Raw genomic sequence first — 26,683 nt, forward strand, 5'->3', positions numbered from 1 at the left:
GTTTACTGGGGAAACTACAGCTCACAAACCGCTGTGTGAGCTCCATTGCTGGCTGTTTGATTTACAAACCAAGTGAGAGAAACACCCAGACACAACCCATCAAGACCAGACAACCACTGAACGTACAGTTTAGGAAATAGCATGCTAGCTAATTCTTATCCCTGTTGTGGTGTGATCAAACAGTAACAGTACATTTATTGGGGCCCACCAGTCGAGAAGGCGCTGTTAGTTGAACTACACCACTTTTCTCGCCGTCTCCTGTCAAAAGGCATGGAGTACCAGGACCACAAAGCTGCTGAGCCATTCGTCATATGAAAACAATGTTGCCTCCATTGAGAGTGAGCAGGGCTGCTTTCCAAAGAAAAGCAGTTGGATCCATAATAACGCAGTGATCTCCTTTATGCATCGTGTGTGACAAAGTGGTGAACCTCACCTCACACCTGCTTGTGACCGACTGGGCCTTTCGAGGATGCTCCTTTCATTCCTATCATGATCCTCTCACCTGTTACCAGTGAACCTGTTTACCTGTGGAAAGATCCAAACAGGTGTTTCTGGAGCGTTACACAACTTTCACAGTCTTTTGTTGCTCCTGTCACAACTTGTGTGACACATGTTGCTGCACCACATTCACAAGAAGCAGATATTTCCAAAAATCATGACATTAATGAGATCAAACATGAAATATATAGTCTCTGTACTGTTTTCAGTTGAGTCAAAGAGGATTAACAAAGTGTCACATTCCATTTTATTATATTTCACACAGCTTCCAAACTTTTTGTGAATCAGAGCTGTAAATGCAGTGTACGTGCACATACTCTTTGTTACTCCTACATGGTAAATGATTTTAGTTGCAGTGAACCTCCTTTTAAAAATCTGAAATTAAACATAGTTGTAGAGTATCTGAGTAAAATTTGAAATTATACTTTGAAGTTGCATTAGTCTTCTGTGATTGGCTGTTGGACTGCAGTGTGAGGGACACTTGATCAGTCGTGGACGTGGACGTCTATGATGAAGCAAACAGCTGTCTGGATTCTGTTCACTTCTGTCTCCTTCTCTTCTTCTTCTCTTTATGTAGTGACTTCCAGTCACAAGTGGTAGACGGAGGCATTGAAATGAGTGTGTTGTTATCATGAGTAAACACTTGGACACTCAGTGGCCTTCAGCTCCACAGTTCTTTATGCCCACACTGCAACGAGATGAGGTCAACTGGGGCTGAGATATAATGGGAGCTATTGTTTTACCAAACACTGTGTTACTGACTTATTTACTGTACACTGACTGATAGAGTATGTGGCCTCCTCAGTCTTTCACAGCCTTTTTGTTTGAACCAATGCTGTGCCAGTTCAAAATGTCTTTGTATTCCTGGCGTTAGAAGTGCACTACAGTGATTCAGCCACTTTTATAAAGCTGAGAGCCTGAGCAGAGACAGATTCAAAGAGAAATGGTCACAACTGAACCAGCAGAGGTGGAGATATCTGGACTTTTAGTCCCTGTTAGGAAGACTGTTTACTACATATCCCACAGTTTAATTTGATAGCATCTTTTTTTAGACACTCCCTGTGTGTCAGGGTCCATTAAAAACAGCCCCAGTTCATAAATATGTGTCGACCAGCCTAACAGATATAATCCTGATGACATAATCAAGGTTATTAGTTAGTAGTGTGGAAGTAGTTTGGTTATAAGACATTTATCTAATTTATTTATAAATGTAAATCACGTTGTTATAAATACATGGTGTTATTTTAATATCTCCCACCACTGCTGAGTCGTCCTCATGAAGCACTCTGTTAACCTGTGTGTTGTCAGCTGGGTTCACTCACTACTTCACAGTGACTTTGTCCCTTTGTTGATGTGTAGTGCTGGGCTTCAGTGATTCTCTGAATGGAGAGGTCAAACCTCGGATACTGTTGATGGGCCTGCGGAGGAGTGGGAAGTCCTCCATCCAGAAGGTGGTTTTCCATAAAATGTCACCCAATGAGACCCTGTTCCTGGAGAGCACCAATAAGATCTGCAGAGAGGACGTCTCCAACAGCTCTTTCGTCAGCTTCCAGATCTGGGATTTCCCTGGCCAGATCGACTTCTTCGACCCCACCTTTGACTACGAAATGATCTTCCGAGGCACTGGAGCGTTAATCTTTGTTATCGACTCACAGGTCAGGCCACACAGCCGTGTTGTATCAGTAATCAATCCTTCATAATGTTCTGAAGGATTTCTTCACTATTTGTTGGCTCAGCACAATCAGGTCTTAGAGCCTCCGCAAACAATGACATAGACAATAGAGCCCAACCACGATCCATTGTTTGTGCTAGTGCTGATACTGATATTAAAGAGTAAAAAATACATATCTTTGACATTTCTGTATTGACTTTTTTTATGCACAGACTATACACATAACATCACATAAACAGCATTGGCCAGACTGTTCAGTTATTACAATGATATTCACCCCAGAGAACGTTTGTAGTTTAAACCAAAGAGTAAACTGAACATACTGCTTCTTCAGTGGTGTGACTCTTTTCTTCTTCATGATAGGATGACTATGTGGAGGCTCTGAGCAGACTGCATCTCACAGTGACCAGGGCCTACAAAGTCAACCCCGACATCAACTTCGAGGTGTTCATTCACAAAGTGGATGGCCTGTCAGATGACCACAAGATCGAGAAACAGAGGGACATTCACAAACGGGCCAACGATGACCTCGCAGACGCCGGCCTGGAACGAATACACCTGAGGTGGGTTTGACCGCAGCTTTTGGATTGTTTCTGGTTTCATGATTCGTTTGTATTAAATAAATACTGTAATACAAAACAGATTCAAGAAATTAAAACAACTTTTGACCGGAGCAAAATAAAGAGATACATCTATATAAGTACATCTATACCTTTTACTAAATAGAAATGAAATGTAAAAATGGTGATGCATGACATCTTATGTATAAAAGATGTGCTGGATACATGCACTTTAATGACGTAGTCTGACTGAATGTCATTTTTTTATTTTCACTCCAAATGAAATCAGAAACATTTCATCAATGTTTTTGGTTTAATAATGACACTGGCCTATTTGCAAATGACATGACATCAGCTCCTCCTTCCTCACAGTGTTTCCAGCCTATCAGCTCCTTCTCTGTTTCTAGTATTTTTCCATTCACCACCCTCACCTGTGTTTCTCTGCCTCGCTCCACCTGGGCCTCATCCCCTCATTAATTTAGTTTGTATTTAAGTCTTTGTCGCGTTCCCTGGTCTTGCCGTCGTGTTTGCCTGCTCCTCGTGTTGCCTTTAATCCTGAATAAAACTTTGTCCAGTGATCTTCCTGACTGCCGTCTACAGCATTTAGCTCCACCTTCACTGCTTCATCATGGCACCATCTTCCTGCAGCCCACCGCCATATACTTGCAATACTGTTTCCATGACTCTGACACACAATGTGCAGCGCTCACGTGTCACATAATGTGCTGTGTGCAGATGTGGTTTGTTTTCACATATAAGGAACATGTTGGCTGTGTGGGAGTATTAGTTTCTGAGAACAATCAGTGATGTGCTGTTTGCATTGATATATTTCAGTGATAGTTGCTCAAACCAAGGCTGCAAACAAAGCACGCCACAGTGCCACAGAAATTTATGCTAACTAGCTAATGGTTCTTATGTTATAGAATGGCAGTATGGCATCATATGGGCTGAACAGACCAAAGACTCAACAATTAAAATAGTATTCTGTGCTTATTAACAATAATAAGAAGCAAAATGATTATCATGCCTCACTTTAAAGAAAATACAGGAGAAATCTTTCAATCTTAATCTTGCCAATGTAAGAGACGGACATTGTTTAAACCAACAAACATAGTTTTGTAGAAAGATGCCTGTTTGTTTTATTAATGTTAATTATATAAATGTCAGTATTGATATTAAAGGTTTCAGTACTATAATTACAAGTGTGCTTGTTAGGCTTTTCTGACATAATTCAAGCTTTGGGACTGTCAGGCTATCTAGAAATGTGTGTAACAACCTGCTAATGCTAACCTGTTGATAAGGGACAGCTGCCTTGTTTTTTGTCCATATCTGTATGCTAAGAATGATCAAATTGTGAAGTAATGTGTCATAAAAAATCTATTCTGATTCAGATTGTTGTCCTTGACCTCCACAGCTTCTATTTAACCAGTATATATGACCACTCCATATTCGAGGCGTTCAGTAAAGTGGTCCAGAAGCTCATCCCACAGCTGCCAACGCTGGAAAACCTCCTCAACATCTTCATATCTGTGAGTAATCCTGCTGCTGAATGAAGTGAAGATATTTAGTCAAATCTAAACTGAATTTACATCAGTGTGCTTCTGTATTTTGCCCACAGTATTTTAATAACCAAGCTGGACTATGGGCAGTATGTTGCATGTACCTGTCCTCCTGTACTTTACAGTCCAGTCACTAGGTGGCAGTCTTACATAACAGATATACTGTTTGTATTTTATGAACGCAGACTTATTGAATGCCACCAAAGAATATAAATTAGATGAAGCACTGACATGCATTCGTCACTGTTTATGAGTGTTACATGCCTCATTTAGGTTAAACATGATGTCATCCTGAATGACAGATGTTCCAGTTTCCTGGTTATATTATTTATTTTTGCTTGTTGTACTCTATCTGTTGTTTACTGTCACATGCAAATTGAAGTTTATTTGCCATATAAATGAGCTTAAATGTGCTGTAACAACGTATATTTACATCTATTGGCCGGTCTTCAGACCAATCATCAATCTGATAGTGACACCTCACATATAACGTGTGACCCCATAGATCCTAAACTAAAGTCCATTTCATGTCACAATAAGGTGCCTTGCTAAAAGGTAAGCAAATATAAAAACAGTACTTGCATATTGAAAGTAGTGAAAATAATCCTGTTTTATATATAAATATGAGTTTACTACTAATACTGAGATATTAATATGTTAATATTCTCTAACTGGACTGCTGTTTGTTTGGTTTGGTTTCACTTGCCTTCTTTACTCCAGTCATATTATAACAATACGAGTGTTTATATTATTAATTCAAACCAACATTAAAAGCTGTTTTAAAACAACGGCTGAACATTTCTGTGTTAACCAGATGTAGCCCGTATCAGGACTACCAGCAGCACACTGGAGGTCTGTTCTGAGATACAAGACGACAAACTGCTCTGCACATCATTGTCTCTCACATAAACATGTATTCATGTACATTTAATATTGTAAAGAATGATTGTGTCTGAAGAAAGTCTTTAAGAGAAAGATGAATGTATGTATGCGAGAGTGCAGTTGAAACTAAAGGCAGCTCATTTACCACCCTGTGATTGGCTGAGAAGCTCGATGCTGACTCCCCCTTCTCAGCCAATCACAGCATGATAAGTGATCATCACACTCTTTTTCCAAATACTAAGTCAATATATTTTTTTCTCGACTGAGGTTCTCTAAAAGTGAGCTGGTAGTCAAGTTGGAAATGATCTTTGATTGTTTCCCAGCTGAGCTGCTAACCAGGGAGCAGCATGGAGGATGTTTGTGAAGTGAAAGTTCGTCTACGATCACATTCAAATACATTTACTCACATTCCACACAGTTATTGAGCAGTGAGCTTCAGTTTTTACTGTGGCTGTGTCTACTAACTGAAGTCCTGCTGTAACTTCTGTCTAATTTTATTGTTCTGACACAGTTTGACATACATTATAAACTCCACTGGTTGTAGAGCTGTGGTATTTCTCCAAGGTGAGATACTGTAACTGTAAAGCTGCCAACTGATGTTAGTGTATGAAGCTGCAGTGTACTGTAGTACAGTGAGTACAGCATCATAAACAAGTCACAGAGGCAGGAACAAGATCATCCAACATCTTAAACCTGCTACCAACTCAGAGAGAGAGAGGTGCCACTGTGTCTCACAGGTCAAATAACCAACAAGGACAGAAATAATCAAACCCTCAGTTTTTCAAGTAACTCACCTCAAACAAACACGTTTTTTCTGTATGTAGCACTTTAAAAACAAGCAGGTTTTGCACGTCATAACAGCAGCTGTGACTAATATAGCTCCAGCATGTTTACTGACTTCATAAATCTCAGGTTGTTGGCCACAGAACAAGCTATCTTCAGTCTCTGCCTTATGATTTCTCCTATGTGTCTTATTTCTTCAGCTCTCAGACTGTTTTGGGGGGCTGTAATGAAGGTCCTTTCATTACCACTTTGTGTAGCAGAATGTTAACAGTTAATAGAATAAGACACTAAGCCAGAAGATTGAATTGTTTTATTGAAATTGTTACATTTGCTGATGCTATTAAGTAGATACCTCCTCAGTGGTGAAGGGTTTCCTGTAGGACAAACACACATTCAGTTTGTCTCACTTAATTAAACATAATGAAGTAGTGGTATGAAGCACAGACAACATGTTAGTTTAATGATTTGTGGCTGACTGTGTAATGTTTGAATGCAAGTTCACTCCCCTGTTGTGTCTCCTCTTCAGGGTGTTCTGGGCAAAAGAGTCCACAGGGCAACGAAGCACAAATTTAAAGGTTCCAGGAGATACCACCTGTTGATTGGTGTAGGGGTGTCTGGGACTTTAGTTTGTATGTCAGGACTGCTAGGATTGACTGGTATGGTGTAAGATAAAATAAGATCAGGTTGAATACTTTATATTAGTATAATCTAGATGTATTCTGATGTATTTGTGTTTGTTGTGTTAGTTTGCTGTCAGGTGTGGCGCAGATTCCCCTATACTGTGGGAGGGGTAGAAGTTAATGGCAGCGGCAGGCTATATAAAGCAGCCAGTTTCCAGCAAGCACCAAGCGTCATAATGGTGTTCTGATATATGTTAAATGTTGGTGAAAATGAACACCTGGTTTTGGTCTGCACCAAACCTCTGCCTCAGACTCCTGCTTCAAATATCCAGCCTCCACACGGCCATCCTAACAAGGACTAAATGCTTCTTTCAGTCTTCTGGCCTGCTGAAGCTTTTTCCTCACAGCAGGTCGATGTTGTGACTGGAGCTTTTCTGGGTGGTGATGTGCAAAATAGCTTCATGGCTCATGTTTGATGTATGTCCTGTATTGTAGCCTGGCCGACCGTTGTCCAGCTGTATTTGCAAAATGTTCTCTTTCGCCATTATCATTTCTTGAAATGGGAAACCCTAAAAGTTGCCACACATCAGCTTTTAAAGTCAGTGGGGCATCTGCAATGTGAAGTTCAAATTCCTCATTTCCTCATTTGGTTACAGTTAACAACACAACACAGTTTTTGGCAGAGACGTTAGAGTGCAGCCATACGAGTGAAGCAAACATGATGTGTTGGTAGATTTCATCACAGTCTTGGAGGATGTAGTTCATGCTGCTGTTGAACTGTTCTGCATTATACTGATATGTTTTTATTTTATTTTGTCCGCCCTAATGTTCAAAACTGCATCGCCACATACAGAGTGGTGTTTCTGTTATTTAGCCTATCCTCACTGATGAATATGTGGGCAGTGAAACACTATCGAGCAACAATAAGGTCTTATTTCTGTGAAGGTATGTGAGTGCAACACCTCAGGATTCTCTCGTGGAATTCTTCTTTAAGATGAAACCACTCTGAGAAATACTAACCTGATCTGTAAAATGTGCTGGTGTGCACAATAAAGCACAACTACTCATGTGTTGTTGAGTCACTTAATGAAAATGTGTACAAACCCAGAATATTGTAACTGTTAGCACAGTATCAGAATACCAAGATAGAAAGAAGGTAACATAACTCTGTGTTGTTTGATGATAAAGCCAGAGTAAAGCTCAGTGGATATAGTACTTGTGATTGTTCACACTATAAAGAGTTGAAGTGTTAATTGAAGATAGATTCTCTTTATAAAACAGGCGAGTCTGTTTAAAAAGGCTGCACAGAGTGAGTAAACATCTTCCTCCCCCTCTGGCAACAAGGTTTGTTTCAGATAGTTTTAAGTTGAAATTAAAATCCAACCTCTGTGCGATGTTTGACAGGCCACAGAATGAGAGACTCTGTTCTGCTAATCAGAATGAAGACAGGAGACGACAGCTCCGTCTCTCTTCAGAGAAATTTAATTGCAAAAGAATGAATTAAGAGGCAGGACTAACATTAAATGAAGACAGGACCTCTCCAGGTGAGGTCATCCTCACTAATGCTCTTCTTCGTCTCTGTCTCTGTTTTCAGAACTCAGGTATTGAGAAGGCCTTCCTGTTCGATGTGGTCAGTAAGATCTACATCGCCACAGACAGCAGTCCAGTGGACATGCAGACATATGAACTGTGTTGTGACATGATCGACGTGGTCATTGACATCTCCTGCATCTATGGGTAAGACACTAGACACTAGCGATGTGTCACTCGTTAACGAGCCGGCTGCCGCCTGAGAGCCCTTTTTTCTTTTTTTAAATAAAAATAATACAAGACGGAAAAATAGGACGATAAAAAGGTATTTGCTTTACTTCCAGATAAGTCTGACTTTGGTAAAATTAAGAGCCAAGCATGCTGAGACTTTTGTATGTTGTGCTGGTTTCAACACACAACACATAGATAATAAAAATTAGTTCAATAAAAAAAAAACGTTCAACACACATTATAGTGTTTGATGTTTTGACATTATTAAGGTTTTTATACCAATCACAATGTAGGGTTAGTGTTAGTATAATTACAGTGATTGATACATGTGTACACATATGTACCCATCATAGGTCAAAATACTGCTACATTTGTCTGAGTGGAACTGAATGAAGAGTCGGTTCTGAGGCTGAGCTGAGCCAAATGATCCGACTCATCACCACACCAACAGACCATAATGTCACCAGCCAGTCAAACATTGTACTGTCAGAGACAACTCATGAGGAGATGCTGAAGTCATTAGTCCTGCAGCATCACGTGATGCAGAGAGCAGCTACCCTCACACTCTCAGAGCAGAGAGGAGGAGTCACTGTGGTACCTGTGCTACAGCTCGGCTACTACGAGAGGCCTACTGAGAGACACCTCTACACATGAAGTCACAGACCTGGAGTCACAGTTAGGGAGGGTCACACAGGTCAGCTGAACTGAACCTTCAGTTCCAAGCAGACACAGAAAAGACAGTTTACTCACAGTTAGGCATGTGATGGATTTTCACAGTACGTGAACCATCTCAGGAAATATCATGGTGTTATTATAATTTCACAAAATATTACCTCCTGACAGACAAACTCCAAACTCAATATGAGCTTGAAATATACTGTATATATTTTTAATGACACTATTATCTTAGGATAGACTCCATTCTATATAGTGTCCTGTACGTCATGTCGGTGAGCAAGCAAGCACAACACCAGAGCCCTGAACCAGCTCACCTGCGGTGCCTCTTTAAAGGAGCAGTCAGTGATTCTAATCCAGTACAGTTACAGTTACAGTCAGATTCAGCAAATATCTTCTCACAGTCTGCCAGTTGAGAAAAACGTCCACTAGACGCAGCTGTTCGCACACAGCTCTGGTTTGTAAATGAGAAGCAGAGCTGCTCAGGCTGAGCTGCACAATACCATACCAGCCAATCAGCAACAGGGGAACCAGCTACTTGGACCTTTGCCTCTTTCTCTGCTCTGCTGACTCCTCGCCCACAAGGAACAGAGCTACACCATGAAGCAATGACACCTAAATAAGACCAGAGATGTTGCTTTGTCAACTTGGGATGTAAATAGTATACTTGTTTTGGCAGACCTGACATGTCTCTGCCTGTGTAACACTGTTATTGAGCCTTAGGTCTCGTGTCCATATACCGTTTCTTTCTAGCAGAAACGTGCTGGCAGTGTTTGGGAGTGCTGGACTGAGGCACTGGTGCAGTAAGAGAAACAACTGGATTGACACTGGCTGATGCTGTGGAAACAGAGGGGTGACCACACAGCTAACATCAGCCTGCCAGAGTGTAGGGTGACTACAGCTCGACACTCAGCAGCAACACTCCAGATGATCTGCTGCCACAAATGGATTTCTCTGTCTCTGTGATGGTGAAGCTCCGGGTGGACACACACAACATTTACTTGGTTACCAGGGTGATGGATGACATGTCCTGACCGATCCAATATATGGTCAGTTGTCTGACAAAGAGTGACAGTGACGACCTCAGGGCCTTCTGAAAAGTTCAGAGAATTATAACGAGAAAAACATTTCCTTAATGCGGCTGCATGCTTCCCAATAGGCTCTCTCCTCGTTGGGAGAAACTGAGAAGAGCAGGGCCCTAAGCTCTCGAATCCACCATATCTGTCCTCTGGTCAGCTCGCCCAGTGCTCCTGTTGTTGATGTGACTTTAGGTGGCGGAGCTTCTGAAGAGGCTGAAAGGAGGGAGTATTTGTTTGGCTGTGTAGTTTAAAAGTCTTTTCCAGAATGAATCTCCACAAACTGCTGCAGCAAAAAGATATTCACAAATGAAAGAATCAGAAAATAAAGAAAACACATTCAAATATAAAGCAGTCATCTGAATCGTACAGTACAATAGATGAAAGGCAGAAAGCTTGTATTTATGAGTCATGTCGATCTGTTCACAGGTTCACCTGCAATCAATATCAACGTGTTTATACTGTAATGTACAGTAAATAAGAGACTGTGAAGTCACAACTTGTATGTGTGTAGTATCAGAGGTGACACATCCACACAACCTCTATAGTCTATGTGATAACTCACTGTGTCTGTACTGTTCAGTAACTAGTGGTCATGAGTACAGAGCTGATGAAGATCTTACAGCATTGAGATGTGGCCTACACTACACTACTGACCCTGTAGGGTCAGTAGTGTAGTGGTGTAGTGGCTCATATCACTGTCCTTGTCAAGGTGAAGTGTGCTGGCTGCTTCTGTCTTAGGCACAGAGAGGAGATGGTGTTTAATAGAAGTACAGAGCTGAATGTGATGAAAGGCCAAAGCAAACTCTGTCCTCCTGATCCCCCAGCAGGCCTCTGATCATCTCTGACTCGCTCTATATTCTCACTTCAATTATCACTCCAGCTGGGACTATAATTAGGTCCTAATCTGAGAGACCTGCCTCATTCTGTAGGCCAGAGAGAAGAATTAGAACCTGAAAAGGGAAATTAGTGTGTTCGCTGGCTCAGTATACTTTACTTTATCATGGAGGAAGCCTCTCTCCCTCTGTCTCTCTCTCTCTCTCTCTCTAAGAAACTGCCCTATATACGTACTTATATATTTATATCCTATATTACTCTACATGTTACACAGTATATATATATGCAGAGTATATATATATGTATATATATATATATATATATATATATATATATATATATATATATATATATATATATATATATATATATATATATATATATATATATATATATATATATATATGTATGTATATGTATATGTATATTTATACACTACCGTTCAAAAGTTTGGGGTCACCCAGACAATTTCACGTTTTCCATGAAAACTCACACTTTTATTCATCAAATTAGTTGCAAAATGAATAGAAATTATAGTCAAGACATTGACGAGGTTAGAAATAATGATTTTCATTTGAAATAATAATTTTGTCTTTCAAATTTTGCTTTCGTCAAAGAATTCTCCATTTGCAGCAATTACAGCCTTGCAGACCTTTGGCACTCTAGCTGTCAATTTGTTGAGGTAATCAGAAGCAATTTCACCCCACGCTTCCTGAAGCACCTCCCACAAGTTGGATTGGCTTGATGGGCACTTCTTATGTACCATACGGTCAAGCTGCTCCCACAACAGCTCAATAGGGTTGAGATCTGGTGACTGCGCTGGCCACTCCATCACAGACAGAATACCAGCTGACTGCTTCTTCCCTAAATAGTCCTTGCATAGTTTGGAGGTGTGCTTTGGGTCATTGTCCTGTTATAGGAGGAAATTGGCTCCAATCAAGCGCTGTCCACAGGGTATGGCATGGCATTGCAAAATGGAGTGATAGCCTTCCTTATTCAAAATCCCTTTTACCTTGTACAAATCTCCCACTTTACCAGCACCAAAGCAGCCCCAGACCATCACATTACCTCCACCATGCTTGACAGATGGCGTCAGGCACTCCTCCAGCATCTTTTCACTTGTTCTGCGTCTCACAAATGTTCTTCTGTGTGATCCAAACACCTCAAACTTAGTTGTGTCTGTCCATAACACTTTTCTTCCTGAATCTTCCTCTGTCCAATGTCTGTGTTCTTTTGCCCATCTTAACCTTTTCCTTTTATTGGCCAGTCTCAGATATGGCTTTTTCTTTGCCACACTGCCTAGAAGGCCAGCATCCCAGAGTTGCCTCTCCACTGTGGACGTTGAGACTGGCATTTTGCGGGTACCATTTAATGAAGCTGCCAGTTGAGGACCTGTGGGGTGTCTATTTCTCAAACTAGAGACTCTAATGTATTTGTCCTCTTGCCTAGTTGTGCACCGGGGCCTCCCATTTCTCTTTCTATTCTGGTTAGAGCCCGTTTGTGCTGTTCTCTGAAGGGAGTAGTACACAACGTTGTAGGACATCTTCAGTTTCATGGCAATTTCTCACATGGAATAGCCTTTATTTCTCAGAACAAGAATAGACTGTCGAGTTCCAGAAGAAAGTTCTCCTTTCCTGGCCATTTTGAGAATATAATCGATATAATCGAACCCGGGGAACATAGGGATGATCCCGATATGTTCCTGTTGTATCCTGTTTAAAATATAACAATTTGATGCATAGAAAAAAATGTTAAGAGTTCAAATTTCAGTTTGACTTTAAGACTACACATACAGTTCCCTTGTGCCTTCTTTAGCTTATTCATTACAATTATCACCTTAAAGTTAAATTCCAGTCATGTATTCATGAAATATCAGCTGACACAGATTAGAGATGTCAACAGTTAAGTGTTGATCGGTAACAGAGAGTTAGAGAGCTCACCTTACTGTAACCAAACACATGGAAAAGCCCTTTAAGAAGAAGGACAAGCTAAAAGTCAAGCTAGCTAGGGCAGACAAGCTAACGTTAGCTCTGACAAGGGACTGCTGGTTCAAGCTACATCACAACTGCTATCGAAAGCTAAATCTACTGATTCTGATACTCTAGTGATATCTTTAGTTTAGATATGAAGCAAAATGAATATTTCCACATGAAATATTTAAGGTGTGATCTGAAGGAAAACAGAAGTTTGAAGAACAACCCCACGTTGTACACTTTGTAGTTGTCTGTAGATGTCTCAAGAGACATAACTCACTCTTGTGACAATTGTAGATTGGCAGAAAATCACTTGGACTCACTCGTCACACCCACCTCCTTCCTCAGCTTCAAACCTGGGTGACAGCCTTACTGGCCTGCCAGTGTTAGCTGTCTGAATGAGTCGGTCTACAGCTGAAAGCAGCATTAAATGATCAGCCTTGATCGAGCCACAGAAGCCTCACCTGTCAGTATTTCACTTGTATTCAACATCAAAGGCAGCAGAAAAGGAACAATGTGGAGCAGCATGCCCTTCACACCCGCTGACAGTAATGAGACAGAGATATCGTCTCCGGGTTGATCAAATAAATCCAAATAATATCTGTAGAAATGTGATGAAGCTCAGCACATCACACAAAAGGCATGCAAATGAACAATACACACATATGAAGACAATGTTTTAATCACCTTTACAGCATAGAATTTGTATTTAGAAAAAACACTGTAAATAGACCAAACACAGACAAATACACATTCACCCATTTGACAACACATTAATAATAAATATAAACCCACTGAAAAGACAAAACCCATCCATGTATTCATGTTCTGCCTCTCACATCCTGTTGGCAGCAGGCTGATGTGCTGGATATAATCCAAACACTCACAGTGGATGTGCATGCAGTTCTGTCTAATCACATGGACGTGAATATAATATTTATTATTATATTTTCATTAGTGTTGGTGGGTATAATACCAGTTTCATCACTGTCACGTTCTGTCTGCCTACATCAGTCCTACATGATCAGTGATGTTGATAGGTTTTATATATAGTGAGTCCTCGTTTGAGTGTCTCCAATAAAATAAGTGATTTCTGACAATTTGTAGTGTTGAATTTGTGTTATAATTATGGTTTTATGTTTGAGGGAAATGTTTCTGAAAATTAAACAAATAAAATCCCAATTCTGAAAGAAACACTGGCACATCTACAGCTGCCCTCTGAAAGTTGTTGAGTCCATCAACTGGAGCCTGATTTTGTCAGAGTGAAGATAAAACATTTATAACTGAACTATTAGCAGGACACACTTTGACTTTCACTTGAGTCTGAGGCTGCAGGTAAAAAATACTGATGTTGGCTGATAAAGACGCTTAGTGTGGCGCTGAATCTGGTCTTGTTGAAGCAGAAAGTATCATGTCAGGATGGCTGAGATCTGCAGACGTTTTTTGACGGATTCAAAAAATAAAAGTAGCTTATATTCCTTGGCTGCCCACCGAAGCAAACTGTACGTGTGGGAAACACTGGATTTAGCAAAACTGTCATCCCCGTCTGAAGAGCTTTATAATAATGTGCTTTATTGTGGCTGCAATAACCTGCAGCCAAACACGTTACTCATATAACTAAAGTTACATCCAGTAACTACTGTTTCCCTCGCTAATGCCAACTTCAGTAACACAAACATGTGAGCAAAGTGCCACAGTATCATCTTCATCCACTGCCACCATCAGAGGAAGTGAGACCCAGTGGATGAACTGCACTGATGGAAATGACCCACAACAACTAGAGAACTCTTATGTTTGCACTAGCTGTTTTACTTCAGACTGCTTTGTCAATGAGGGCCAGCAGCAATGTTTAAATATTAAGTATTAAATATCAGAGAAATTGTGTGAATATAAATCCTTGTTTGAAGCCCATTAAATAACCACAGTAGGTGGTTAGATCTGGGAAACGTTGCTCTTTGTGGAACTTAATTCTGCTCCACCAGCTCAGCTGACTCTGATGTTAACTTCACACGAAGGCTCCTTCTGCTCCTCATCCTCACCAGGCTGTGTGTCTGTTGCTGCTTCATGTAGATACGCCTGGTCGTACACTGACACCTCCCTCTCTGTTTGACAGACAAGAAGGACAACACCCACAGCACCTGTCAGTCCACCTTACACAGGTAGACTTGAGATACTTAAACAAAGTAGCTTGGCCTCAGGCTTCACACCTGTAGTTCGGTTCATTTGCTCCGGACCAACAGAAAAAAATGATACATTTTTGCATTTTAATTCTGGTTCGGTTTCTGTTCACATTGACCGAGAGGAGTAAACACGAAGTCATACAGACCGACAAGTGACTCAATGATTGGACAGTTTTAGCAGTTGACATCCTGCATCATAGCACATCATCATGAGTGATCAGATGCCACAGCAGTTTATGCAGCACTTTAATGCTTCTGATGTGTATTCATGTTCGTTGTTGTCACAACCAGCTCATGAAGAAATCACTCATTATTATTAATCACACAGAGCTGAGCTCTACAGTGACGTAATCAACTGATGACATGTGGCCTTTCAGTGCTCCTGGATGAGCACAGTGTTGCTTCTTCTGCAACAGTGAAGTTAAAATAACCATAGATTTGTGATGATCAGCAGGGAGGGGTCACAGCTTGTGTGTCTGTGTGTGAGTCTGTGTGTGTGTCTGCTCATGTCTGTCATAAACAGCACTGACACTATTTCTAATAGTTTGGTGTGTTTTGTTGCGTGACTCACTCGTGGCACACACAATAAATAGAATAGATGTCGATCGATACAGCTTGCGAGTCAGCCTCAGAGTTCTGCTCAGGGCCACGGTGCGCTCTGTCTGCTTGGCCTAGTTGGTTAACTGAAAATCGACCGCATGTTGAAAAATGACAGGATGACGGGGATGCTTCCTGTACAGTGATGATTCAGATCGCTGTCATACACTTGGACTTCAATAAACGGTCACAGTACATGGAGGAGGACACAAGCACAGAAGTTTGAACAACTTTTGACTGAGCAGGGAAGATACAGTACTTGTCATGTGTGGGCTACATGGTGCCATGTGAAATGATCTTACATAAATGCAGCTTGGCAACAGATCAATTATAACACCACTTCCTGTAGACTACGGCTGACGATCAGCAGATGGATTAACCCTTCTGTTGTCTTCGGGTCAAAAATGACCCTAAACTGTGTTTAACAACAGAGAAAACCTCTTAAATGTTGTTTTTTTAACTTGAAATTTTATGACTTTTCCTAAAGTGACCCCAACATTAGAAAAAGGGAAATATTGCCTTTATTCATATTTCCATGGAAGCTGTACACCACTTGTGTACAAAGATTGTCTTCAGGTCATTTTTGACCCGGCAGTTAAAATCACAGTGACAGAGTCAGTTACAGACTACAACACACACACACACACACACACACACACACACACGCACGCACGCACGCACGCACGCACGCACGCACACACACACACACACACAGCTGATTGATCTCAGACAGAACTAAAACGTTGTCGTGCAGGTGTACCATCACCTTTCCACGACCCCATACACAACATCAAAGATCAAAGTTCAAACAGTTTGAGACACAAACATCAAAGCATTGTTTCCTAACACTTGTACATTCAGAGGTTCTACATGTGCTGCAGATGTTCTCTGTGCTGAAGCCATGAGTGCACGTTTCACCGCTGAACAGGCCGCAGAGCTGATTCTTTCACATCTCCAGCAAGGAGCAGCAGATGAGGAGGTATCTGAAGAAGAAGATGGGGAGGAATACAACCCAGAGCATGGTGCATCATCTTCAGATGAAGACAGATAACATGGTCCTCATCACCATATGACAACCAGGGCAGGATGGCAGCACTACATGTCATAAAGATGACTCCAGGTCCCACAAGATATGCTGTTTCCCATGTTGAGGACATCGCCTCAACGTTTCACCTGTTCATCACACCAGCTATCGAAAAAATCTTCCTGGAGATGACAAATTTGGAGGGCTTTAAAAAATATGGAGACAACTGGAGAAGCATGGATGAGATAGACCTGCATGCCTACAGAGGGTTGCTAATCTTAGCAGGAGTTTACAGGTCACGAGGTGAGGCCCCATCTAGTCTCTGGGATGCAGAGAGTGGAAGCTGCCACAATGCCACTGAAAGTCTTTCACACTTTCTCAAGAATGATACGGTTTGATAACCGTGAGTCAAGACCTGCAAGACGTGTGACAGACAAACTAGCTGCCATAAGAGAGGTCTGGGACAAGTGGGTGAAGCGGCTGCTTGTCCTCCTGTAGTGGTCGTGGTTGCCCTCTCAGATTGCCTTGTTGGTTTATGTTGTTCACATTTGACTATTATTGGAAGTGCCTTCAGTAAATTGCATTCAAACTACTTTCTGCACATTTGTGATACTTTCTTGGGCTATACAAGTACTATCTCTTGATACAAAAATATTGTTTACCACCTTTGCAGTACCTTAAGAAATAATAATAATAAAAAAAATCTACTTTAGTAAAGAAAACATATATGACAGCTGTGTTGAAATAAAAACGATGGTGTCCACTGAATGAATGCAGTCTTTCTGAAAACTCTGATAGTCACACAGTTTCTGATGAATGACAGGTTGTTTCTTCATGCAAAATAGATTTGGCATTTAAAATGAAATGAAATTGCTTTATTTTAGATTTTTAGTGAGGGTGGGTCATTACTGACCCGGAGGACAAGGAGTTGTGGTTGGTCTGTTGCTTTAACACACTTGGATGAAAAGTGTCCTTGTGCATGCAGGTGGTCACAGACTGATGAAGGCAGCAGAAGTACAGAAGATATCTATCAAACCAAACACTCTCTATCCTCGAGGAGATGTCCTTAAAACTCAAAATAGAAAATGTCGTAAGAGATGCAGAGAATGCTTTTGATTTCATGAAAAGAACAGATCCAGCTCCCCTGCAGTTATAATGGAGCATCACAAAGGCTCAGGCACCACAGCCTACAGAAGCAAATACTGAGATCCAGGTGATGTTTCTGGGAAACAGTGGAAACTAATGAACCCCGCAGTAATTCATCAAAGGGTATATGTTACATACATTTTCAACATAGTCCTATATATAGGGAATAATCTTTTCTGTAAGACATTTGAACACATTTCATAGTGAAGTGAGAACGATTCTGTGCTCACATCATATGAGTCAGTAGAGATGAAATCATTACATGGTTGCTAGTTGGTTGTGTGAGGGTTGAAAATACTGTGAATCTACATTTGAACATTACATTCATTACATTTTGATAACTTCATTATTTTAGAGCTTTCCCAGATATAATCAGGACTTAGTTGTTAAAACGAACACAAGCTGGGAACTGATAAACATGGAAACTCCCACACGGCACAAATCCAGCTTGTGTTTTATTTATTATCAGCAGTTTTTTTATTTCTAATGTGTTTTTGAAATGTTTTCCTGAAACACTTCTGTTTTGTCGCTTTGCTTTTGTCTCAGTGAGTTAGTGATTAGCCACCATTGAAGACAATGTGTAGGCCGAGGTAGTGTAGAGTCGCAGAGTAAAGCCTCAGGTAGCTGAGGTGTTTGTGGTCGCGATGCCTCCCTGGGCCAGGTGATCCCTTTGACCCTTGTTTGTTGTTTAGATAATAGAGGGGAGCATGTGTGTCTCTCTGTGTGTGTGTGTGTGTGTGTGTGTGTGTCTGTGTGTGTGTGTGTGTGTTTCACCTGAGGCATCACAGCTGGGGGTTTTAACTGAACTAGGCCACATTTGGCCTGAAGTGAGTGAATATTTAACCCGTCACAGCTGCGTTGGAGAATGTTTGGCTGAGGGCTCGAACAGGACTGCTCCTAATTTCACGTTTTGACCGTGTATAGAGATGATACCAGATATCTTTGGGTCATGTTGCCTCTGTAGACACAGTAACTGTCCGCTTTAGTAACTCTCAATAATGTGTACACTCTCCTTTGTCTTGGATTGTTCCGCATGAACAAGTTTGGAGGCCTCGTAGGTACCAGTTGGACCTTAAAGCGGCAGATTGTTGTACAGAAAGCTGCCATCACTATCATCACAAAACAGCTGGGATATTATCCTTAATTAGAGGCTTTACTAAATGGAGTCCTTTTTTACCTCATTTAATTAATGAACTCTTGTGAGAAAGCTGGCATGCTATGCACTTGGAAAGCTCAAATGTGACTGAAATATTTGTTGGCCAAAAAACTGAGCCAAGTCTTTTGCCAGCGAAATGTAATTATTTCTTTCTCCCTTTGACAACAATGATTAATTCACATTTCATTAAACTCACATTAGCTGTGCATGTTTCTCTTCTTTGGCTGTCTCCAGTCTGTGGAGCACTGAACCTATTTTTAGAGCATATACAGTACATCACCAGGCAAATGGCCACGAAAACACGAGATTAAGTATGAGACAGCATTTTAATCATTTAGATAATTACACTGAATCCAGCATCTGTTGCATAGAGATGCTTTTTATCACATCTCTACTGTATGATGTGCGGGTTGCCAGCAATGCCTTAGGTACAGATAGGAGTGATTGAAAATGAATAGAAGCTGAGCTCTGTGCTCTCTGTCGGCACTTGTAAAGTGTGGGTTTATGCCTGATGTGTAAAATAATTCCCTGTGAAAGTGGTAAAGTTCTTCACAGCTGCTCAGACACGTTCTGTGAAATTTATTCCATTTCCAGAAACTGTCATCTTGAGGTTCCAGAATCCTAGACTGCTAAAGCAAAACAAAGCTCTCTGCTCCAACATCGTGTCATTTAAAGAAATAATTCAACTGAAGATGGCTCACAGACATCTTCTCTCCAATGTGCCATGGTGACTGAAAACCCATCACATACTAGCAAGATAAATACAAATAAACGAATGCTTGAAACCCCATTTTTGTCCTGTTCAGCATAGCAACTCAAAAACTGATGCAACAGTGATGCCACTGACGTGACATTAAGTCTGGTAATCATGCAGGTACCATCCTCTGCCAGAACCAGTTTAGACCCAGTATAACTGCCCGTCCTGAGTGATTTGATCACCAGGCGACCAAAAACTTTGCTACTATTTTCTGCCTCCACCTCAACATAGTGGAGGTCAATGGCAAGCATTTTACAACACCTCTATCAACCAAAACAACCTCATTACATCCACCCTGCATGATGTGTCTGATGCTTTTTACTTAACATCTATGCTTCAGGTTTAACTTTAACTTTTCAGTTTCACTTGTGCTTGTGCACATGAAACTGAAACCAGAAGTATATTTTTACACTTCAAGTCAATTTTCCTCCAACCTACCCCTCATGTCAAGTTACAGTGGGCCTTTGTATGCATACTGTGAGATGAAAAGTCCTGTGTGTTTCAAAAGGAGAAGGAAGGCAAAATAACCATAAGCCAGGAGGACAAAATTCATATTCATCAAATGAAATGAAGATGGCGAACAATGTTACTTTCTTTTCTTTGTGAAAACAGAATAAATTACAAGTGAAAAAACCAAGAAAGAACAGCATGTTATTGTTGTTGTACAAGTTTATTCATGAGAATAAACCCCCTGAGATGAGCTATCACACTTCTGAGGGGTCCTCCCTGTCCACTGCTCAGTTACACCTCCTCTCTCTTTTCATATAGAGCTCTTCTCTCCCTTACCCTACCCTTCCCTTCCTCTCCCTCTGTCGCTCTCCTTCCCACTTTCTGCCGTCCATCTTGAAATCTCTGCGGTTGAATAGAGGTCTGTTATTTTTCTGAATAGCAGCCACTGTGTGCATCCTTTCATTCAATCATTCAACCTTCATTTAAATCTCGAATGATGTTGAGAGCACAAATAAAAAAAACAGAATAGGTGCAAAAATGTGATAACAAACAGAAACAACAAACATAATTACAGAGCGAGTAAACAGAATGGGTACATAGAAATGATAACAGATAAGAAGCAATATGACAGAATACCAATAAAACAGAAAAAAGTGCTGAAAATGATAAGAAACTGCAGCAAACGAACATGACAAAACACAAATACAACAGAGGTGCATATAAGATAAATGGCAGACAACCATACAGGACAGCACGCAGTTAAAAACAGTTACATTCAAATGCTGAGTAGTTTGAAATCAAAGTCTTAAACTGGCCTATAGGTATAACTGTATCAAGTTTAATGTACATTGTAAAATGTTCCCAGTGTATGAAGCACTGAAACTGAAAGCAGTTCTGTGACCAGTTTAATACAGAGCTGATATATGGTGGCATATTGCCCTTCAAGGCTTTAAAAAGAAACACAAACCATTGGCTGCCAACTTTTTCATATAGAATACAATGATGAGTGGAATAACAGTCACCAGTAATGAATCTGAGGGCGGAGTGATAAACCCAGTCTAATGGAGTAAGAGTGGAGACAGAGGCATGTCTATATGCACTTTATACTTTCCCCATGCAACATGGGGAAAGTAGTTCTGTTTCTGTATAAATGTATCTTAGCTTGCTACTGTGTTAATATGAAATTTAAATGGGAGTTTCTGATCCAACCAGATACCCAAATATTTGTATTCAGAAACCCTTTCAATACTGTGTCCTGTTAGAGTGGTAACATGCAGACCAATATCTGCAATATCTCTGGCTCTTGAGAGTATCATGAATTTGGTTTTGTTTGCATTGAGGACTAATTTTAGGTTAAAAAGAGAATCTTGCAGTTTGTTAAAAAAGCTTGCTGGAGAATTGTAATGGCTTTATGTGTAGTTTCAGCACAGCATTACAGGACTGTATCATCAGCATAAAGATGTGTGTTACAATTTGTTATAGAGGATGTACTATTGTTAATATAGATTGTGAATAAGACAGGACCCAGTATTGAACCTTGCGGAACCCCTTTAGACAATGGTAAAAATACTGAATGATTATTTCCTACAGTCACACATTGTTGTCTATGAGACAGTCCTTGAACCAATTACAGGGATTATAATCAAAACTTAACCTCTTAACCTCTGTATGAGTAAAGCATGGTCAACAGTATCAATAGCAGTTTAGAAACTGGTCAATAGTTGTTAATATCAGCTTTATCACCACTTTTATGCATCGGGTCAACATGTGCATTTTTACAGATATTAGGGATAACCCCACAAGAAATGGATAGATTAAAAAAGATCAGTAATTTCATCAGAAATAAATGGAGCACAGAGCTTTAAACAATAACGGTCTAGTTTATCCTCCCCAGTTGCTTTCCTTACATCTACACCTTAAAGTGCCTCCTTAACAACAGAGGAAGTGAAGTTGTGCAGTGTAAACACAGAGGTTTGGTTTGAGGAGGCTCATGAGGCAGCAGAACCTCAGTACACCACGTCAAACTGATCTCCTGCAGCAGCTAAATATTTGTTAAAAGCATCATAAATATCTGATAGTTTATTTATTTGGCAGTTATTAAATGTTATACTAGAAGGTACAGACATGAGAGGATTTGTTTTATTCATATTTACTGCTTTCCAAAATGTGGATGGGTTTGTACAAGAGCTGGAGATGAATTCTATGTGATAGTTGGCCTTTGCTTTTCTCAATGAAGATGTGCATTTATTTCTGAGTTGTCTAAAAGTTAACCAGTGGGCTTCCTCACCAGTAAGCCTTGCTAGAGCCAGGCTTTGTCCCATGTATTGAGCATCGTCGATAGTTCTGAGCTGAAGCAGGGGTTTGATCTGTCTTTAACCCTGAGCTTTATGAAGGGTGCATGTTTATCAGTAATGGTAACTAAAGAGTTGGTGAAATGTTCAAGAGCCTGTTCTACATCCAGCATTTCAGTAGTATACTGTATATTACTGTTAGCAATGTCATTTTAAAAAGCCTGTTCATTAAAATGTTTTAAATTTCTTTTGATAAAAATTCTTGACGTTGGTTCTGCCAATCCAGCACTTCTAATGCAGGCGACAGGACAGTGGTCACTTGGACCAAGTGCAAAGACTCCAGAGGCAGCCATTTTCTCCCTCCTATTACACAGAATCAGATCTATCAATGTTGACTTTGAGGGATCCTTCAAATGAGGTCTGGTCGGCTTATCGATCAGCTGTGATCAGATTGTGATTGTCACATATCTCTTTGAGACCGTTTGAATCATTTGTTAACCAGTTTAGTTTAAAATCACCTGGAACCAGCATTTCTGAGTTACAGTACTGAGCAAGTAAGTCTGCTAAATTATCAGTTGCACTGGAGATAGCTGAGGGTGGTCTGTATACACCCACAACCATGATTGCAATATTACAAGATAAGTTAATTTTCAGAGCAATACATTCAAAGGAATGAGGTAAAGTGACAGCATTTAAAACAGTGACAGATAAACCTGATTTCACATAAACTGAAGTGATGAAAACAAGCTGCTGTGACAGCACACAAACAAGTGAACCTGCTGCCTCCCTGTGCCAGCATTATTTTACTCACTGGAGATAAATTGTCATAAGAAAACTTCTTGCTTCAACTTATGGTTCTGATGTGTAGGTTGTTAACACAATGTAATGGCATGATACATAATTAAACCAGTGATGTATAGATGGGCTCCATATATAAGCCTGACTTTCACCATGTAATTCTGTTTGCCACTAGCTGTTAAATCTCCTGGGAACATTAAGAGTTGATTAATGGTACAACCCTGCTTGCATGTCTCCATTATAGACTAAATTAATGACTAAACTTGTGCTTTTTATATTAACAAATATAAACACACACACACACGCACGCACACACACACACACACACACACACACCCAACTCCAACCCCTGCTGCAGTAGATGCAATGTTAACTATGACTGTGTTATTACTCCTGATAAATTACCTCAGTGAACATTTTCTCTTCTCTCTTAATTCCATGGAACACGTAAAGCGATCTAGTCATCTTTGCAGCAGCGGCACCAACAATAACAGCACTTTGAAAGCTAAGGAGGGAACAGTTGATAAGTTGTTAGTTTCCACTTTGAGCTAAGTGTGTTTTTCTGTCTCATCTCCTTCAGTCTGACCGACACTGAAGGTGGTCTACCCTATGACAAGGAGTCTATGGCCATTATTCATCTGAACAACACAACTGTCATGTACCTGAAGGAGGTCACCAAGTTCCTCGCCATGGTCTGCTTCCTCCGCAAAGAAAGCTTTGAGAGGAAAGGTCAGTCCGTTCACAGTCAGTACATTTATGGACATGAACTGAACTCTCACTCTTAATCACCAAAGGACTAAAAGGGTCCAGCTGAAAATATCTGGTCCTTAATACAAACTTTAATACAAAAGTCAAAGTCTGTGGAGTTTGAGGCTCATTACGACTCCCAACATCCAATCACAAGCTCAAAATGATTTGCTCTGTTTTATTTGATTTAACTTTACACTAATTGATTTCACTTTTCTCGTTCCTCCATGAGACACTGCAGATTGTAGATTGTGGCTGAAAGACTCTTTAAAAGTAAACCTTTGTAGACCAACAATCTAAATAATGTCAGTATAGATTACTGCACCTGTAGAAAGAAGTCAGCACAGAAAAGACAGACACTTCGTCCAGAGCGCAGAGTGCTTTCTAATGATGGAGCTGGCAGGTCAGCTACTGGGAGCTGCCGGGGAGCAGCAGGGGCTTCACTGCCTCTCTGAAGGGTACTTATTCAGTGGCTGTTGATGGAGGGCATTGCTTTTCATCCGCCCACCTTTTTATACAGGCTTCAGGGATTTGAGTCTTCAAGTCTTTGGTCCCTGGTTGATCTCTCCAGCCATTACAGCAGAAGTTCACATGCAGCCACTGCAATTATCTGCAGTGACCAATCTTTTAGAACAGAACATCAGTCAGTGGTTTGTTTGTAGCTGCTGAATATGATTCAAGCCCACAATGATCACCGTGTACGTTGTGTCTCACTGACTGTCGGCAGGTGTGAGGCTTCATCTTTCTGATGTCCTGAAAGACGTAGTGTACTTCAACATGTCTGCTGTTCACTCTCATCGCTCTGACTATTTTTGACTGAGTACATTTTGAGTTGAGCAGAGTAGTTAAGAAGTCTAGAAGTCTGATTCATTCCTCTAATTTCACATTAACAGTCCGTTTGATGTTCCTATAACACCTGGAGCTCTTCATTAAGCTGACTGCTGTTAAATAATGTTTTCTGAAACTTGGAACAAACAAACACAATCTTTTAATAAAAAATCCATTTTAATTCAACCTAACAATTTCAGTTCACCCTCTGCAGTGCTGCTGATTCAAACTAGAGTCTTAACATGAACAAGGAACTGGACCATATGCGTGTATTTAGTGTATTTGAGTTAGTTTTATGGTCATGAATAGAATACTAAAGCAAGACAAATGCTTTTGCGTCCCCTGTAAAAATCAAGGCCACCAATGATAAAGAAACTGCACTCCACATTTATTGTTAATACATTTATGAAATATACATTATGACATGTTTTACTGGACCCCAAGGCCAGACAGGTCCAGCTCCTCTCAGCTCTTCAGGTCTGAATTGATGCTGTCACATAAATGTACCACAAAGGCTAAAGCAACACAAGTATGCAGTCGTTTGACTTATTTCAGAGTCTCTATAAAAGTATTTCTCTATAGTCATATCTGTTGCCCTCAGAAAATAAAATCTCTTTAAAGCCCTTTTGAGAAATGGGATGCGTAACATTGCTGGCTTCACCTGTCGCCTGTTAAAATGATGGATTTTTGTTATTCACTCACAGATGACTTAACCGTAATGTTCTTCACTGCTTTGTTCAGCTGTGACAGGACATTTACAGAAAGAGACACAGTTGTGTTGAAGCTTTTTCACAGATGATTGACCACTGTGAGTGTGAGGGACGCATCATGTACCAGGCTGTAAACATGTGTACTTCTGCTGTTACGTTGGACATTTGAACATTACATGGCTCTTATGTGGATGAATCTCTTTTGGAGCCGGCCTCAAGTGGCCATTGGAAGAGCTGCAGCTTTTGGTACTTAGCATTGGCTTCATTTTTCAGCCCCAGAGGTTCCTGCTTAGTCTGACTGCGATGCTGCCATCATGACTTGTGAAAGTGACTCGGGTGCTTATTCAGACATGAAACAGACATGTTTAAAATAACATCAAAATAATGAAATGGGTGCATGTCTGAAAGGAGCTTCTGAAACCAGGGAACACTGTTAATGAGAATATTTCTAGATCCCACCGTCCAGCCCAGGTAGCTTTGTTGGTGGATAGTTACCCAACTATACACCCATACAGTCCTCATCTTTGAGTGTGAAATCAGTGGTTCTGTAGTGTGCAGTAGTGACAATACCAGTCTGACTCGACACATCGGCGTGAGGGACAGACATCAGTTAGAGACAGCTGCAGAGCTTTTCTTACTCTCACGGCAGGATGTATACCAGAGATGTAAACCACCAACAGCAGGATTTGTTGTCTTGAAGGGCAAAGCTTTGTGTCTGAACTGCGTGAGTTACAGACTCTCCACAATCACAGGAAGAAGTTTGCCACAGTGTCTCTGCTTTGTCTTCTGGCCTTTGCACTCACTGTTACTAGAATGTCTCGACACACCACAGCTTGTTCTCACAGCACTTTTTAAAATCTACTCATCATAACTTATATAAATGCAGTGTCCCTGGAAACAGATGAGAATAATAGCTCACATTAAGTGAATGAGGTCCTTAGAGTCTCTTCACAGTATCATATCAAGGAGAGCTGTAGCTCAGCAGGTAGAGATGGGCAGCCAGTAATTGGAAGGTTGCCGGTTTGGATCCCTGGCATGACCAGACATCCTTGAGTAAGATACTGAACTTCAAAGTGCTCCTGATGAGTAGTTGGCACCTTGCA

At 40.6% G+C, this 26,683-nt stretch overlaps 1 protein-coding gene across 1 annotated transcript in view; it reads left to right on the top strand.

Moving 5' to 3' along the window:
• rragd (ras-related GTP binding D) overlaps positions 1 to 26,683 on the top strand; it is a 32,338-nt gene that overhangs the window by 915 nt on the left and 4,740 nt on the right. The window contains exons 2-6 of the mRNA XM_073467068.1: positions 1,862 to 2,153; positions 2,534 to 2,733; positions 4,145 to 4,259; positions 8,169 to 8,311; positions 23,876 to 24,024. Of these exons, the coding sequence (XP_073323169.1) occupies positions 1,862 to 2,153; positions 2,534 to 2,733; positions 4,145 to 4,259; positions 8,169 to 8,311; positions 23,876 to 24,024 (899 nt within the window). The remainder of the gene's footprint in view (positions 1 to 1,861; positions 2,154 to 2,533; positions 2,734 to 4,144; positions 4,260 to 8,168; positions 8,312 to 23,875; positions 24,025 to 26,683) is intronic.

Source organism: Pagrus major, chromosome 5, assembly GCF_040436345.1.
Source record: "Pagrus major chromosome 5, Pma_NU_1.0".
Lineage (NCBI taxonomy): Eukaryota > Metazoa > Chordata > Actinopteri > Spariformes > Sparidae > Pagrus > Pagrus major.